The following is an 18,237-nucleotide window of genomic DNA, read 5'->3' on the forward strand; positions in this document are numbered from 1 at the left end:
CAGTTGCATGATTTGATACAGCACGTTTTCACCATATTTATGAACATAATGGTAATTATTTTATTCGTGACAGTAGGACGGTACTGTTTAAGCCGTTTCCATAGTAATGAAATCAGTTATTGGAGTAGAGGAAATGATTGGCTAAAATTTATTTACGAGGATAGATGATCCTTCTAAGGAACCCATCTATCTCGGCTTGCATGTATTTATTACTGGGCGCTTTCCATTTTGATTATAGTTCAGTGATGATTGCCTACTTTATATTGCTTCAATGGCGCTCAACGATTTCTTCTCGGTCCATCTGATGGAGCGTCATAAACAATGACATAATATCAATCGGTAAAGCCCCCCTATGATAATATTACGGTTTTCTTTCAAAATATTTCAATTGTCAGGTCCTATTATGAAAGTATCGGTGAAGAAATTTCCTTTTGTGGCGGAGCAAAAATCTGCCTCGTCACAACGCAGTAGTAATTCTGGCAGCCAGTTCGAATTCACGATGGTTGATCTCAAGCAGAACTCCTTCTCTTCTACTTTACTGCAGTGCTTGCAGTGTTGGTATGGTCTCCCGGATAATGCATCAGTATTATCAAGCGTCTTCCATGCACGATGTTCTTATTTAGCTGACTCCTTACAGTTTCGCTGTTTTATGCTCTCAACGCTGGCTTAGGCTCCTTCGACGGTGCGTCTCATCTTGGTCTGTCCCCTGAGCGAAGCTTGTTTGGCAGCTTCAAATTCCAGTGCATGGGCCAGGGCGTCCTAGGTCGGGCCAACCGCAGGGTCTTCTGGGTTTCCATATCTCTCAAGGAAGGCTGAACAGCGAGTTGTTCCAGGAAGCTATTCGGTGCTGCTGGATAGGCCAGTCTTACCGCTATGTTTTCGAGCTGCGGCAGGGGATTCGAACCTTACAATATTAATATTGTGTTTTGAAGGTAATTATTTGGGGGTTTCTTCGTGTTTTGTGTATTATATTTATAGCTTCGTCACAGAACTCCTCAACTACGTTTCTTTTCCTAATCTCCTTCAGCTGACTTTCCACATATCAGGTTTAAATGCAGCCCAATTGTCGCTGTTGCTTGTGTTACCCGTTTCCTGATTTGTAACGGTCCATAAATATGATTCAGTATTGATGGATTTCTGGTTTTGAGTGAACTGATAGAATTAATTTTTGAATTTATTCACCGAATTGGCAATAACTATACTATATGAAGATCGATTTCATCCATCAAAAACTCTATTGGAGAGAAACGCTGAACGCTGTCCTGAAATCCTCCTTAGTCAGTTTTAGGCATTGCCATGGAGTTGTGTGCTACTTCTTCCATAGAGGTGATCGGGATTCATGCGAAAAAGCCCACGCAGTCCCAATACGTCACAATGAGATCCCCTCTGTCTCGTCGATCTCCAAAGATTTGGGGATTCATCAGTCTCATCAGTGATAGAATGGCCTTATCTTCCCAAACGGAATCCTACTACAGCCATAAAATCATCAAATAACTAACACAGTTTTTATTGGGTGCGGTGTTGGTACGGTTCGTGCGTCTGGAAGCACCATGAAGCACGGGTATGTAAGCACATATCCGTGCTACCCACTTTCCCAAAACCCTCTTAACTGTCTCGAAAGTAAACAGGATATCAAATTTTCCCCAACAAGCAAGAGTTAAGGCGAGGGTTAGGGTTAATTAATTAATTTTATTTGTGAGAACTTGAGGGCAAGTAATAACTCAAGAATCTCCATTTAAAAACGGCATTCACTAGTTCTTAATTTACTCTTTCAATTTTGTACGTGAAGCCTTGATTTTTTTTCAAATTGAAGTTAAATGGCGTCTTAATATCACCCCGTCTTTTTTTTTCCGATTTAGTTGGTTTTTTATGAGAAAAAAAAGTTGAACATTGATATCTATAGAACTTGTTTTCACAATCATTTTTCTATGATTTTTCAACACATTTCGATAAAAATATCGGCGGGGTGACATCGGCGATTCAATTCAAAATATATTGCAAAAATTTTCATAGTGTGTATACCAAAATTACGCTGAAATTCAGGAATAACCGAAAATTACTCATTATTCCTAATAATACCTCCCGTGTGGTAATTTCCATTTTTCAACTGTATCAGTTCGTAATTCAGGCTATTGCTCAAAGATGTGGACATTTTCGTATTTGGGGTAGCATCCGTAACCATTGTCGATCGTCTGGATCCCGAATCGTATGTACTACTTCCCCTTAAGTTAGATTTGAATAGAATGAGAGTGTTTTGAGCTCATTCCAAAAGGACCTGAAGGAATTTTGAATAAGAAACATTGATAAGCCTAATAGTCGAACATTTTATTGCACAAAATATTTAGAGCATGTACTTATATCTATTATGAATTTGGTTTGAGTTTCAGGAAAGTACCTTTTTGTGCTCCTTGCCAATCCTCTTGATATGCTCTGCAACAAAAAAGACTGTTATTAGTTCTGTGTTTTATACTGTTAGTACACACTGGTTCAACTGAGGATATTGACCGAAAGTTCATCATCGATTATATTTCGTTCGAATGAGCGGAAGTATGAACACTATACCTTCCACATACCTATCGTTGGCATACCATATCCATATTTAAATTTTGCGAACTTGTGTTCGACGCCTAGAAAGACTTCTGTCCGTTCGACGGAAAATATGGAAAAGATAAAGAAGGTATAGTGAGGATACAGAATTTGACGAAAAGTTTATGGCAGGTATAGTAAGAATACGTCAGTCGGTTTCAACGATGGCAAACTGTAGTCAGTGAATGACTGTGGAGGTTTTCTATTATCTGGGATGTTATCTGTGAGATAATGATCAACCTCAATTTCACTTTTCAGAATGTTAAAATGTTTTGTCTTGAGAATAATTGGTTTAGATGTTGCTTTAAGGAAATTACCAAATAAAAATAACTAATGCTTAATATACAGTCCATAGGAATCTGAAATCTGGATCTTCAATCATCATTGATGGAAGGATTTCGTCCTTCCATCTTCTATCCTTTGTGACTGTCGCCGAGATCCTAGGTGCTCAGATTTCCGAGATCTACTACCCTCAAAAAAGAGGTGGGGCGAAAAAAAAAAGATTTTATTTTATATTTCTCAAATTCAAGATAGCTTCGGAAATGAATGTTTTTCAAACATTACTGTTCGACTCAAGGCTCATTTACAGGGTAAGAGTTTCTTGCCTTGAATACACTATAATCGAACATGATATAAAAACACGTGTCATGTAAACACGTTTGCCCAAAATGGCAACTGCGAGTATCCTTAAAATCATGCGAGTATGGCATACGATTCCTCGACAGGAGAGAAAATACGTGTAAATGGGCCTTTATTTTCTCGTGAAATAGTCATGTCGAATACACCACTTGAGATGAAGCATTTGAAATTTTTCTCTTGTAGGTAATATTAAAGTCCGTTGCTTTTCGGCATTTTTTCCAAAATCATGTGCATGCCATGCATCATTATTTGGCGAATTGAATAATTGATATTACAGTTTACGCAGATTTCGAAGAATGAAATTCATTGTACAGGGTGATTCCGCGAATTTTTAAGAACCTTCCAAATTTATGTGATATGTTCCTGTAAATCGAATGATATTTGTTTGCAGTTTTTTGGATCCCCATGAAAGCTATCCCCATACCAATTTCGTATGAATAAATGATTCCGTTTAGGAGTTGAAGTGGTTTTAATTTCCATTCAAATTTGAAAAACACTCTGTAAATCAGAATCTGCAAATCCTAGATACTACAAATAGGGGTTTTTCGTGATCAAGGATCAATATAACTTACTCGAAACCACAAAAACATGAATCAAACCATCTGTGTCCTTCAGCGGTCCTGCCAAAGTTAGCGGATCCGAAATGCTCTTCTAAAAATTATGTATATGTGTATTACATACAAGGTGTTTCAAGAATGATTGTACAGGGTTTTAGAGCAGATGCAGGACATTTTGGTGAGTCTGAATCAGTGTTACAAAAACGTCCTTACTACATACGTTCTATGTTCAAGAGATACAGGATGTTTTGAGTATTTTGTCAAAAAGTTTCAATCGGCATAACTCATGAACGCCTGCAAGGACCTTCATGAAAATCTCAGGGAATGAATATGGGTCAGTGCCAAATATTTGCACATAATGACTTGTCGATAGCGCAGGTGCGGACTGAGAAAATTATATTCCTTATTTCACTTCTTGTAAAACACCGTATACATAAAATTTTCGAAGAGCGAAATTTTTCTCAGAAGCTACAATAAATACTCTTCCGAACAAACCTATTAGAATCAATGGCACACTTCGCATCATCATATTATGAACCATTGAATATCGAGGGACACCCTTGAGAAATACTCATCTTCGAATTATTCAACTAATTCTTTCTTCGTGTAAGTGGAACACGGATATAGCCTTCGATATTCCCTAGCATCTTCACGACCATTGCACTTACAAAATCCATAAAGTAACAACATATCAGTTCATTCAGTATTCGTAAATGACGGCATTTCGATCATTCTCGTATCGAAAATTCATCAAAACACAACAATCTACCACTCTTTCAATAATTACCTGACAATGGTTTGAAATGCCAAAATTCATAGCATGAGCTACTTAGATTTTGAAATGGGTTGAATTCAGAGTAAACTAATTTCTTCTATGATCTTTCCCATAGCATTGAAAATAAATGATATCTGAAGCTACAAATCGATTCAAGCTGCATGTGAGAATGGGAATGGGAATGGGGAATGGGGAACTTTTCGAGAACAAATCACATACGAAAATTGATTGGGAAAGGGAAAGTGTAAATGAGACGTCGAAATGTATTTCCTTTTGTATGTGTGTGTTTTATTTCAGTCAATTATTAATTTTTTCAAATAATATTTTTCCCTTTGGTATGCTAGCACCCTCCTAGGGGGGCGCGCCCCACAGGTTGAGAAACGCTGCCTTAAGTCATGTTACTGAGAATTTCAATCGATTCAAAAATATCAATTGACGCATTATTCGGAGATTCACAGGTCTGTGTTTACTATAAATTTAAATTTCAATGGTTCATAATATAATGATGCGGAGTGTGCCATTGATCCTAATAGGCTTGTTCGAAAGAGTTTTCATTTTAGATTCTGAGAAAAATTTCGCTGTTGGAAAATTTGATGTACAGGGTGTTTTACAAGAATTGAAAAAAATAATATAATTTTCTTAGTCCGGACCTGCGCTATCCACAAATCATTATGTGCAAATATTTGGCACTGGCCCATACTCGTTCCCTGAAATTTTCATGTAGATCCATGCAGGCGTTCAGGAGTTATGCTGATTGAAAGTTTTTGACGAAATACATAAAACAACCTGTATCTCTTGAACGAATATAGTTAGGACATTTTTCGAACACTGATTCAGACTCACCATAATGTCCTGCATCTGCCATGAAAGCCTGTACAATCATTCGTGAAACACCCTGTATACAACATTTCAATATACTGTACCCACAATATCATATTTTGATGCTAGCAAAGCCGCTAGTTTTATTTAGTGGATTGATAGTTTCAATTGTTTTATTTTTACTTACTTGTGCTATACTGACGAATAGCACAGTATTTGGTGCATTCGGCAGATAACCGTCGCGTCGTTTGTTCATTACTCTGAACAATCTGATAATGATTTGGATTAATAGCATGTGCGCTCCACTGTTTTGTTGCGATAATATTTCATGGAGAAAAACATGGCAATTAAATTCTGCATTAACTCGAACTGTACTTATTATACAATAAATACATGCAAATGTCATTATGATGATGATATATGTTGATGCAGAATAACTAACACCATGTGTTTCAACAGAGGAAGCCTGTAAAAACCGAGATGAATAGGGACAAAAAGAAGATCTTACTAAATTGGGTCGATGATGACAAGAGATGCTGTTCTTTTCCGAAAATAATCTACGAGAAGAGTGTCCAGTGCATACCGCGAGAAATACAGAAGCAATTTGAAATTTTGAATGCTTGTGAATGTCACTCTCAGCAAGAAACCAGATTACAGCAAGATTGTGCATTATGCTCCAGTATAAGGGAGGATGAGGTCCCAACAGTCGTCCTCCAACTACCCTATAACATAATGGACTCAAAAGCTTCCTTTCACAACAGCGGCTCTACAACATCTAGTTATCCGCCATGTTCTTTAGTAAAAAGAAGATACTTGCCACAGGTTTCCGTATCTTGTGGCGTTCCCGAAGATATTTGCCGTTGTGCTTCCTGTTGTTCTAAGAGAGCAGCGAGTATGAGAATAAGGAGTAGAATAAATATTGTACCACCTGGGCACATATCAATGCAAGCACCCGCTGAATCCGCTAAAAATATATGTGCTTGCCTTTCTTCCCTTTGCGAGCAAGTGAAACACCAACCAATGACACTCTTCATTGTTTTCTTGATATTTGTATATTTTACTTCGAGGTAGTTTTATTGGAATATGAATACTGTAACATCAAGATTGAATAAATTGGCAGTGGCATCATGAAGAACCTTGAATATTCTTTTCATCTCTCCAAAATCTTAGTGACTGATATAAAAGTATATTTATAAAGTAATTTGAAAAACTAGAGTTAATATAGGAGGAAAACTATATGATAACATATCTTCACTATTACCATTCCCTCGAAATTTTCCCAAGTGTTAGTTGTTTCATGAATCAATATCTTCTTTTCACAAATTATTTTCCAGATGGAGCGATCTAAATCGTTCGTTTTGGACAAGGGTACACAAGTGTATCCGAGAGACCTCATAAAGGACGATAGAGAAATATGCTGCGCTAATGCCACCTGCAGTATGCGCATCCCATATGGTACTAATCTCCCCGGCCTATCAGAATCTGAATTACCTTTCTCTCCTCCAAAACTTTTCACCTCAGATGATATGACGATGAGTGAAAGCCTTCGAGATGATACATACGGGTATGATGAAAATGCCAAAGCGTCTATTAAAAATGTAATACCTTTGCAGAATGATGGCTTCGAAAGCAAAAAGTTGAATATTTTAGAAACTCAAATTGCTGAGACCAACATCGAGAGTGATAATATACATATAAAAGATACTGCGGAAAATATCCCAAATCCAAAAAATGCAGTTTTACTTAAAACGTCAGACAAATATGAAGAAGACGGTTTAAGAAACCGAGAAGAAATACAGGTCAAAATCGTTTCTCCGCTTGAAAGGACAGCTCCCGATGCCAAAAAATATGATTCGGAAACAACTACAAATGAAGAGAGTATTGCTGAAGCAATGCGTTCATTTGGGTCGGAAGATGAAATATTAGCTGGAGTAGAAAACATTTCAATGAATGATGAGAAGATTGTGAAAAAAGAAATATCTTCACTAACAAGTGAGTCATTCACATCGAGTCTAGGAGGAGTTTCCACAAGTATAGGTTGCAGCAATATTATAGTTGAAGGGACAGTAAATGATGTGTTCATTAGGAAAAATCCCATTTGGAAGTACGACGGTATAGATAAACGTAATGATTTCAGAACAGTGAGGGTTTCAACTGAGAAAGTTGTTCCAAATACTTTCGATGCAAGCGAAAGTGATTCTTTCTCACCTGAGCCACCCGGTACATCTTTTTGGACCCATAAGCTCAGCGATTTTTCCAATAGATTGAGTGATGCCATGCCCATCAAAAAGAGGCAATCTGTAAACGACGAATGCCTTTCGGGGAGCTACAGAAGAGTATCCGAAATGTCAGACATTCTTTCAGTGGATACAATGGTTTTTCCAGGAGACTTTACGCCACCTCCTTTGATAACTCGGAATAGAATCATAACATTCATGATAGAAAGAAAACATTATATTTATGAGGAAATGAAGATCTTCAAGAATCATCTCAAAGAAGAATCTCTGTTCGTGTCATCCCTCTTCGTTTTTCTCATGTATTATATATTCTACTTCATTTGTTATTGTGGTATAATCGAGAAGTGTTCTTGTTCAGAATGTAGCATGTACTAGAATTCATCATATCGAGTTATTTCATTCAATATAATATCTTCTTAGAGTTTAAGACGTTTGGTCAAAACATTCAACTAATAGTTCGTATTTACCACATAGTTATTTTGGTAGCTAGTTATTCTCAAACACTCATAGAATCTTTTTGTTGAAGCATACTCTTGAGTGTGGGATGAAGAATGAGAATGTGTCCAATACCAACCTTGCTCAACGAAGAGCGAAATGTAAATATGAAATCGATAAAAACAAAGATACTCCGAAAGATAACTCAGGCAGACAAGAACAAATGAAAGGAGCAGTTCGCAAAGATTCCAAACCACTGAGTAGTGAGACCTCTAAATCTCCTGAAAATAAAACGAAGAAAATGAATAACGAAACGAATCCAGAACACAAAGATCCACAACAGTTTTCACCATCCTCCAAGTCAGAGCCTGTATATGCTAGTGAAATCATACCTACACTGCAAGCAGCTATTCAAGGAACCTCAGAATCTATAGTATTACCATTGAGAAATTTGCATACTGAGAATATTTCCGGCACATTAAATTCGGAATCTGATCAATTGCTTTCGAATATTTTGAGGAAAATTGAACAGTTTTTGAGGACTTCATGTCCCACATTGAGTGATTATGGACAAAAACTTATTGTCGAGGCTGGAAAATTTTTGAAGCAGCTACAAAGAGAACCGTTGATAGTTTCATCTTCATTCATTTTTCTATGTTATTACCTACTGCATTTCTTTTTATATTGCGGATTTCTTTATCAATGTCCATGTAAAAGATGTATTTGATGAATATAGAGATAATTTTGTTCATGATGTATTTTCTCAAAAGTCAACAAATAGTAAGGGGGACCAAACTGCAGTTCATAAGAAATTTTTTTTCTTGGAATGGTTTTTTTCTTGAAAGAATTTTTGCTGGTTACACCAGATACCATATCATGAGTAATGTCATTTTAGTGAAGGAATTGTGAGTTTTGACATAATTTTCTCGCTTGCTGCTTGAAACAAGAGCATTATCAGCTCGCCTAAATGTCTGTACCTGACTTTTTGAGCCTGAGATTGTGCCAAGCAATTAATTTGGATCACAGCCTTCTCAAGATAAATAAAGACTTTTATGGTTGGACTTATTGATGATGAATTCGTGGTCAAGGTCATTTTCGTTGGTCTGCCCGTAAATATGCCACCTTCCGAAGGAAAAGAGCTAGGTAAAATTTTCAGGTCGATAATTTCGGCATTCAGTATTCTACAAATACCTTTTCCATTTAACTGATATCTAATTTTTAGTGTACAAGTACAAGTTTATTGCGAAAATTCAAAGAGATCGCATCTATAGAAGATAAGAAAAATATTATCTTGGAAATATATAATATGAATCAGCGAAGGAATTCTCAGGGAGGCTGAAACATATTTACACAAACTGTAGACCGGTTTCGGGATTATTGTCCCTCATCAGTACAGTGCAGTGTAACACATCTTAATCGAAGCCTCACTTACTCTGTAGTATCCTACACCCATCCCAAACAATACCACATGACCTGAAGTGAACGAAAGTACAACTATTCGCCGATAGACTGCAGAAGAGCATAGGGGTTCGCACGCAAACTGCATTCGGTCAGTACATATACAGGGTGGGACATCCATAACTTTCCACCCCGAATTTTGAGCTCAAATTTTGTTGAAAGGGGGACAAATGAGGGTGTTCAAATGAGTTTGATATCACTACCCCTCTAGCTGCAACCCCTAACAGCTCTCATTTTTGAATAGTGAAAAGGGGTTGAGCAGCACCTTGTTGGAGAGGCAATTCAATTTCCTGCATGAGTGAATTTTTTTTCATCGCTTCATTATTATACAGAGTGAGTCAGTATTCAATCAATAACTTTCACACGCCCAATTTGAACCTTTGAGATGGAAAAAACGCTCGGACGGGTCAAAAAATGAATTCGATATCACTACCCCTCTAGCCGCTACCACTTAGAGCAATTGTTTTTGAATAGAGATAATAGGTCGTAAATCGTGAGCTTTCGTTTAAATTGAAATAATTGCTGTTAGGGTAGCGGTTAAGGGGGTAGTGATATCGAATTCATTTTTGCGGTTCAAGGTTCTGCGAATTCAATCTCGTTACGCAGAATTCTCAACTTTGCGTTGATGAAAAATCTTACATAAAGAAGATGGCGGACATACAATAATTGTGTTTTATCTTTCTCGTAAATTTTACCACGAACAAAAACAATTATTTGGACAATGAGGTGGAGCCTTCCTCCTACGGCAAAAGTGCATTCTTTTGTGCGAAAAATCTTTTGTTTTTCGTATTATAGTGGCCATTGTGCTAGAGATTTGTAAAATTTCGATAAGCAAGCTAATTTTATACCTTTGAGGAGGGATGAATTGTTGTGGAACTGGGTGCATCGATCAAGTAAGCAAAAGACATCGTTTCCCCGAAAGCAGTCCATGGATAAAAGTCATTAAATCGCCAGACTGGGAAGAATTATTCTATGGGCAGATTAAATAACAGATATTACCTGTTTCTGCACTTTTCCTGATTACTATCATTTATCAGGAATACACAATTGATGCAGTTCCAAAATTTGTGTACCAGGTAAATCTTGTTTTTTTAAATACGCAAATTGTCCCAAATTCTGCATCCAGCGATATAACCAACTGATGAATTTCATGATACCTTTATTTTAAACAATTTGGTTTTTCTCGAAGAACTAGTTTTAATTTAGATCTACTATCAAAGGAAACGCAGTTTCCTGAAGTAGTACCTAACAAGAGCCGCTAGAGATATAATTTTGAAATAGTTCTTTACTTTTTATTTCACATCAAGTTTTTTTTCTAGAATTAGGTATATTGTCAAGAATTCATGTCATCATTCAATGTGATGATATTAACATAGTTTCTGTTCAGTTGAAACATTCCTTTTATCCATTCTTGACCCTAAGAACGAGTGAGTTCTGTATATAATTTCCGAATTTTCAACCAAAAATTGTCTCGAAAGATTGGGCTGCAGGACTGAATACCAGCACAGGGTGTGAAAAATTCGATGAGATTGAATGGCAGGAGGAAGCTCTGTAACCGTAAGAGGTGAGGAGAAATAGATGGCACATGACACGTTTCCGACCTTGAATTTCAAAAGATGGATAATGGCCAAGATCGCATCTCTCTTCTTTTGTTTTCAAGTTATAAGTGACTCATTTTTTGGGTCTATTTCGTTAGGTTTCAGTAAAATTCAGTAAAATCGAAAAACAACATTCTACAGGCACTTATTCAAGCAGAATTCAGTGGCGTAGTCAAAGATTTTTTTCAGTCCGCAACTTCAGTGATATATTGTTAACTTTAATTTTTTTGAATATGAACCCTGTGTTATTCTTACATATTCCAGTCCCATAATCTTTTCTGATTCAGAATATACGGGGTGAGTATTTGACTCGTACGAATATATATGAACAGTAGATTCTTGTCTCAAAAGAAACACTTTTTTCTATACTAGTTTTTCCCAATCGGCTCGGTTTAAAAGATACAGGCTGTTGAAAAACCATAAAAATAGGTTATTTTTTGTTTCATCTCACAAACGTTTTTATCGGATGAACTGAATTTCGGAATATTGATTTTCATTGATGCGATTAATCTTTGTCGAACACAAAATATTACCTTTGAGTAGTCATTGAGGTTAACACTCAATGTTATCACCCAGGGAAAAAATGGTATAAAAAAATTGTTTCTTTTGACCTCAAAAATCCACTGTTAAAATATTTGTACGAGTCAAAGACTCACCTTGTGTGTCATGTCTCTAATTGTCAGAAAGATAATCAAAAGCTAGTTCGGTCATTTTCTAATTGATAATAATATGATAATGCTCCTATATTGTACCAGGTTATTAAATGTCTCCACACACAGGCTTTGCCTTCAGTGGATTTCCTTAGGTTTATTATTCCGATATTAATATTGTAACAACCCTGTAGATACTTTGAAGATCACTCTCATTCCAGATATTTGGAAGGATGAAAAATGTTCCAATATGGAAGATGAATATAAATATGTTCCGAAATCTTTTCAACTAGTAGTAATAGTACCACAGCCTTTTCAAAAACCTTCACAAATAAATACCAGTACTATAAGCTCATTGGTAAATATGAAGTGGTCATGGCAATTCTCGTAAGTTCCTAATATTCCGAGCATCTTCTCTAATATTCGAAGTCTCTTATAACCTGACAAAAAATAGAAGCATAAAGTTCATCATAATATAACCAATGAAAATGACCTGCCAACTTGACTGAACTAGTTTTTGAGTTTTTTTTATAGGAAGAACAATTAGAGACACGACGTATATTATATATAATGAATCAGAAAAAATATGGGACTGAAATATATAAGAATAACACTGGGTTCATATTTGAAAAAAAGAAACTTACCACTATATCATTGAAGTGGAGGACTGAAAAAATCTTTGACTGCGCTACTACCTTCTTCATGAAAAAGTGTCTGTAGAATGTAACATTTGTTTTTAGGTTTTACTGAAATTTTACGAAACTCAACTCAAAGAGCCGATAAATAAGTTTCCGCTTTTATAACTTGAAAACAAAAGAAGATATAGGGATGAGGTTTTGGCCATTACGAATCTTTTGAAAATCGAGGTCGGAAACGTACCATCCATTCTTTCCCAGCTCTTACGGTTACAGAGCTGTCAATCAATCCCATCGAATTTTGCGCACCCTGTATACACATTTCGAAATTATTAGATTTGAATCCTGTTATTTTTCTGTCTTATTTGTTCTTACAGAATTACACAAATTTAGCTACCTTTTGAAAGGTGGGTTCAATTAAAACAGTTCTTTGTGCTCAAGCGCAGTGCCTGACAAGACTTCATCAATAACTAAGCTTTCGTTCAAGGTAATAAAGTGTTTTGAAAAATAGTTCCTAATATAATTGTTGTGGCAACAACTTTAGTCATACTCTTTCCGTGATCCATCACACATACATATATAACAAAGTTCTAAATATGTAACATGGATATCGTGTTCGTCGAAAATATCGTATCTTTCACGTTACAGAAATAAAGGGTAAATTAAGATGATAGTTTAATGTCTGGAAAGTAAAATGTGAATTAATTAATAAATAGATTAACTGCAGACAGAATTATTGAATTCTGAAACAAGTACGTCCCCGAGCAGGACTCGAATCTACAACCCCCTGATTGTCGGTCAGGTGGTCTACCAATTACCAATTGTATGCATGCCGTTAATTTCCAATTATAAGAAATAAAAATATTTTTTATAGAAATGCACAAGTTTGATTCATAATAAATCTAAGAAATATATTTTTTATTATTAATAATTCATATTCATATTATCCTGATTCTCCACAAGTGCCCATCAGAAGCTCTGTACTTTGTACGAGTTTGGAGAATCAGTTGTGATCTGTGTAGGCTTTGTTACTGTGTCCTTACGCCACCTTAGGCACAGCACTGTTAATTTGAACCCAACAGTGAATGGTGGCACGTACCCTTTTCTAGCCCGGGATCGAACTCAGTACCTTGCGGTTGCGAAATACTGAGCCGACGCTTCTAACCACCAAGCTATGGACGCTAAATAGGCTTTATTCGACAGAAAATTTCATGACATGAATGTTTCAACAGGATTTCGGCCATGTAGCCGTCAAGGCTGGCGCGTACAAGGCACAATCTGGAACACCAATTCTCACAAACTTCTCGCAGCATTTGCGGCCGTATTTCGCCAATAACTGTCCGAATATTGATTTCCAGGTGTTCAGTTGTCTCTGGTTTATCGACGTAGATAAGTGAATTCACATAATCCCAAAGAAAACAATCCAATAGGGTTGAATCACACTATCAACATCAATATCAATTTGTGCTTCAATTCATTCGTCGGATTGGCGGCGATAGTTGTTTGGCTTTAATTCCTGCACAAACAAAATTTTTAAAGCTTTTAAGCCGATTTCTTTTCTCAAAATATTCCCTAAACTGAAAAGACACAACCCCAGTTGCTAAGAAAGGCGACGAATTGATTAATTTGGATCTTCTTCAACGCTTTCCTGTACACCGGCTACAGCTCCTTCAGTGTGCACTGTTTTGAATCTCATATTATCATTTGGGTGCGAAAACGATCTAATGTTATTCAAATTTGGCTCTCTGAAGGACGATTATGTAAATAAAATAGAGGAAGCGCACGATAAGAACAGAACCATTACTTCGATTAAAAATTTGCAAGCCTTGCTCTGGTGTAAGTCTTTCCATAATGAAATCTCAAACCAAACTAAACAAAAAGCACCTATGTATATACTGCTTGACAAATAAAGCAGTGCTGACAACTCGAAATTGTGAATCTCTATAAATATCCGATATAATACATAACAAATTTCCTATTAGAACTCCCAAGTAAACATAGCAGATATGTTACTGATTAACTGGAAAATGTTTTTCTAATACGACACGCAAGATGTTGAAAGAAAACCTATAATACCCTGATTCTATCGATCATGAAACAACATAAAAAAATGATCTGGAGGTGAATTATCTAATCTGTAGGAATTTGATCCTGTAGGATCATGATTCGATGGTTGAAACTGTTGAAAGTATTGGAAACTATTCCTCTGAAATGTGAAGGGATATGTTTTCATTCCATAGTTCGTGAATACAGAATCTGAATCCGCAGTGTCTTTCTTTCCTATGGGATGGCATTCCTACACATTCAAGCATCGAACGCCTAGAAGCATTGGTTACAATGTTTCGAAATCACAGAGAAATTAGTAGCAAAACTTGGAAACTTCAAAATATTTCTTGATTTTTTTTGGCGTTTTCTTGCTTGTTTGAATATCTCCATTGATAAGTATGAATGATGGTTTTTTTGTCGAATGAGGTACAAGGACACAAAAAAATGTACCACCTAAAAGCGATCCTGATTTTCCATTTCCGGTTGATTCATCAAAATACAGTGTCATGAGTGAACAAAAATTCATTCAGAGTTTCAATTAAAATTTTGTGAATGAAATTCTCCATAAACGTGTTGTGAAATCAACAATAAAATCAGAAGCAGATCGGTAAAACACGTTTTATTGATACTAATAATCTATGACAATCGATTTCGGCCGTGGGGCCATCATCAGGTCAGCTGAAAGAACACAACAGTAAGAACAAGAATTTTAAAAACCATCTGAACATGTCTCATGCTATATAGCACTTTTATACACTCACCGTCGAGAAATATGCAAATTTACAATGATTATCTTTGAAATCAAGAATCAGACAAAACATGTAGATATTATAGAAGTATAGGTTAGCTCAATTTTTCAGAATGGAATGTGCAGCACAGACGGGTACACAACGCGATCTTACGAGGTTCACTGACAGTTGACGGTTGAGTATGGCACTTTGACGTTCTATGGTCGAGTGGATATACAGGGGTAACGAGAAATGAGAGTCACTGGTTGGGAAAGAGAACTAGTTTGAACAAATTTGGGTTAGGAAAATCTTTAATCTCGTTGAGGAGGTGTTCACTATTTTTGTTCTTCAGAATCTCGAGTTGTTCCAGAAGAGTTAGTCTCCAGAAGTCGTCGCTTTCGTGAATTATGGTCAGTCTTTCGAGTGAAGCGGAATGTTCATTTTCACGCAAGTGGCCACCCATCGCTGAAGCTGGTCTATTCTTGACATGTTCATTAAATCTGATTCCTGCGGCTCTGGTTGTCATACCAATATAGAAGGCAGGGCAGTTGTTGCAATTTATTTTATAAATTCCACTTTTTTTGGGGGTTGTTTTTCTTTGGTTTATTGTTAACCAGTAGTCTCTCTAAAGTTTTATGTGAGCTGTTAATGAGGGCTAGGTCGTGATTGGAAAGCAGAGATTTTAACTTGCAGTTGAATCCATGGAAGTAAGGAACCACCACATAAGTTTTCTTGATAGGAGTATGAGGGTATATTTTCTTGTAGATGCGTTTTTCTTTGATAGAGGCCAAGATGTTGTCCACAAATTGTACAGGGTAGCCATTGTTGGTGGCAATCTTGTAGATGTTACCAAGTTCTTTATTGTAGTCTGTTTTAGTAAGGGGAATGTTAAGCAGGCGGTTCAGAAGAAAGCAGAAGGCTGTCCTCTTGATCTGGGGTGAGTGGTAGGAGAACTTAGGGATCACAACGTCAGTTTGTGTGGGCTTTCTGTAAATATTATAGTTAAACGAATTGTCGGGGTTCAGAGTAATGTTCAAGTCCAAGAAGTTAATATTGTTGTTATCGGAAATCTCTAGTGTGAATTTAATTCTGGATAGGGAGTTGATGAACGTGAGAAAGGAGTTTAATTCGTCAAGGGTTCCAGACCATATACAGAATATGTCATCAACGTACCTTCTCCAAAGAATTATTTTATGTGATAAGTGGTGTTTGATGATTAGAGACTCCAAGTAGGCAACGAAAATCTCTGCAAGAAGTCCACTGATGGGTGAACCCATAGGTAAACCATCTGTCATAGTGTAAACACTGCCATTGAAGCTGAAGAAATTTTGCTTAGAAATAAGTTCCATTAAGTTCATTATCGTTTGGATGTCTTCGTTATCAATATTGAAGTCTCTTAGGGTCTGACAACCATTCAGGAATTCCCTTAGTAATGAGAGGGATTCTGCGACTGGAATGTTTGTGTAAAGATTAACTATGTCAAAGGAAACTAAAATATACTCATTGTTCGAGTCTAATTTGGTGGATTCTATGATGTTGACTAATTCTATCGAATTTTTCACAGACATGGGTGATTTATAGCCTAATTGATGGGTCAAGATGTGGTTGATGACTTTTGATACCTTATGGGCTGGTGAACCGTGTGCTGATGTTATAGGTCTGATGCTCTTGTCTACTTTATGAAGTTTTATAAGACTATATAGACTTGGGATCTGTGGGTTCTTTTCTTTAATGTTATGAATGTTTAAGCTAGGGGTGAACTTCTGAAGGGTAGGCAAGGCCGTCTTGAGTAGCTTGTTCAATTGAGTGGTGTACCTTGTCAAGATGTTAGTTACGTTTACGTGAATGTTGTTGTCTTCAAAGAATTTCAATTAAAAGTTTGACATATACTAGGTGTTTAACGGTGAGTCTTTTTTTTGACGGAAGGTAGAAGTCATCAGAATAAGAAAGTTGAAGATGACAGACAATTTCGATAAAATTTCATTAATTTTTAAGTACGGGACTGTGAAAGGTGAGTCTGGCATCGGAAACACGAAGCAAAACAGTATATTTGAGACTATCTGATCAGTTGCATTAGATCAGGGTGTCAATTCTCGGGATCACTCGTTCGTTGAACGTATACGTTCGTGACGTGATGAGCGTAGATTTTTGGAAATTGCAATTCTCGGGGAACGAATCTATGAACTATTCGTTTGAAATCATCGTTCAAACATTAGTTCGACAACGAGTGATATGTATCATACGCTCGATGACTGAAGCACATATATTTTGACTTTCGTGCATTAGTTATTCATTGATATTTTTAAATTATTCAAAAATGAACTTAAAGGATCTTGTTTTAGAAAATATTCATAATATTATGAGTGAAGCCGATAGGTTTGTGCAAGAAAGTCGCGAGAGACATTATTATGACCAATTTAGAAAAAATCCATTCGATCATTTATCAGATAATATATTTATACGTTTATTCCGTTTGAACAAACAATTGGTTCGAGAGTTGTTAGAAGAGTTGAATCCTTTTCTTACTCCTCCTCATGATTTGTGTAAGGAAACGAAGGTGAGAGTTCTTTTTTCATGAGTGACATTATATAGGTTTTTTTATCGGGGTAGAGGGGGCGCCATGGCAAGAGTCAACCCTGAATTAGTAGAGGGGAGAAGAATTAGGAATATATAGTAATGAATTATTTTCAAAATGTGAATTAACAAGAATAAATACATAACTATTATTTTGATATTTTCATTTAAACGAAAACTAAGAGTAACAGCGGGTTTCATAAAACTCTTACTGCCCGATCAACGATTTGACAGTTACTGGATTTCAAAAACGAAATCACTAAAACTCATTCATTCCTACATATATTGAACAAGAAGCAATTTAGAATCATTGAATAGATGTATATAGATCATAATTTGATTCGAGAATTCAATTCCGAATTCTTATGGCTGAATTATTGATTGAAAACAAATTGACGTTTATCTGTCAATCAAGCGTTGATTCCCCGATCGAGCTTTATGAAACCGGGGGTATGTAACATATATTAATAATGAAATATACAACAAAACTCAAGAACACA

The 18,237-nt window shown here is 36.3% G+C and overlaps 3 protein-coding genes across 4 annotated transcripts in view; 2 read left to right on the plus strand and 1 right to left on the minus strand.

The window, feature by feature from the left end:
• The window catches only part of LOC123308933, a 69,236-nt gene extending 61,103 nt beyond the window's left edge, over positions 1-8,133 (plus strand). Inside the window, exon 2 of the mRNA XM_044891750.1 lies at positions 6,711-8,133. Coding sequence (XP_044747685.1) covers positions 6,711-7,988 — 1,278 coding nt within the window. The 3' untranslated portion in view covers positions 7,989-8,133. The remainder of the gene's footprint in view (positions 1-6,710) is intronic.
• LOC123308932 (dopamine D2-like receptor) overlaps positions 1-18,237 on the plus strand; it is a 285,090-nt gene that overhangs the window by 76,314 nt on the left and 190,539 nt on the right. The window lies entirely within an intron of this gene.
• The window catches only part of LOC123308931 (transient receptor potential channel pyrexia-like), a 78,363-nt gene continuing 62,430 nt past the window's right edge, over positions 2,305-18,237 (minus strand). For both annotated transcript variants that reach the window (XM_044891747.1, XM_044891746.1), the window contains one exon: positions 2,305-2,430. In XM_044891747.1, the coding sequence (XP_044747682.1) occupies positions 2,384-2,430 (47 nt within the window). In that variant the 3' untranslated portion in view covers positions 2,305-2,383. The remainder of the gene's footprint in view (positions 2,431-18,237) is intronic.

This window comes from Coccinella septempunctata, chromosome 3 (assembly GCF_907165205.1).
Source record: "Coccinella septempunctata chromosome 3, icCocSept1.1, whole genome shotgun sequence".
NCBI lineage: Eukaryota > Metazoa > Arthropoda > Insecta > Coleoptera > Coccinellidae > Coccinella > Coccinella septempunctata.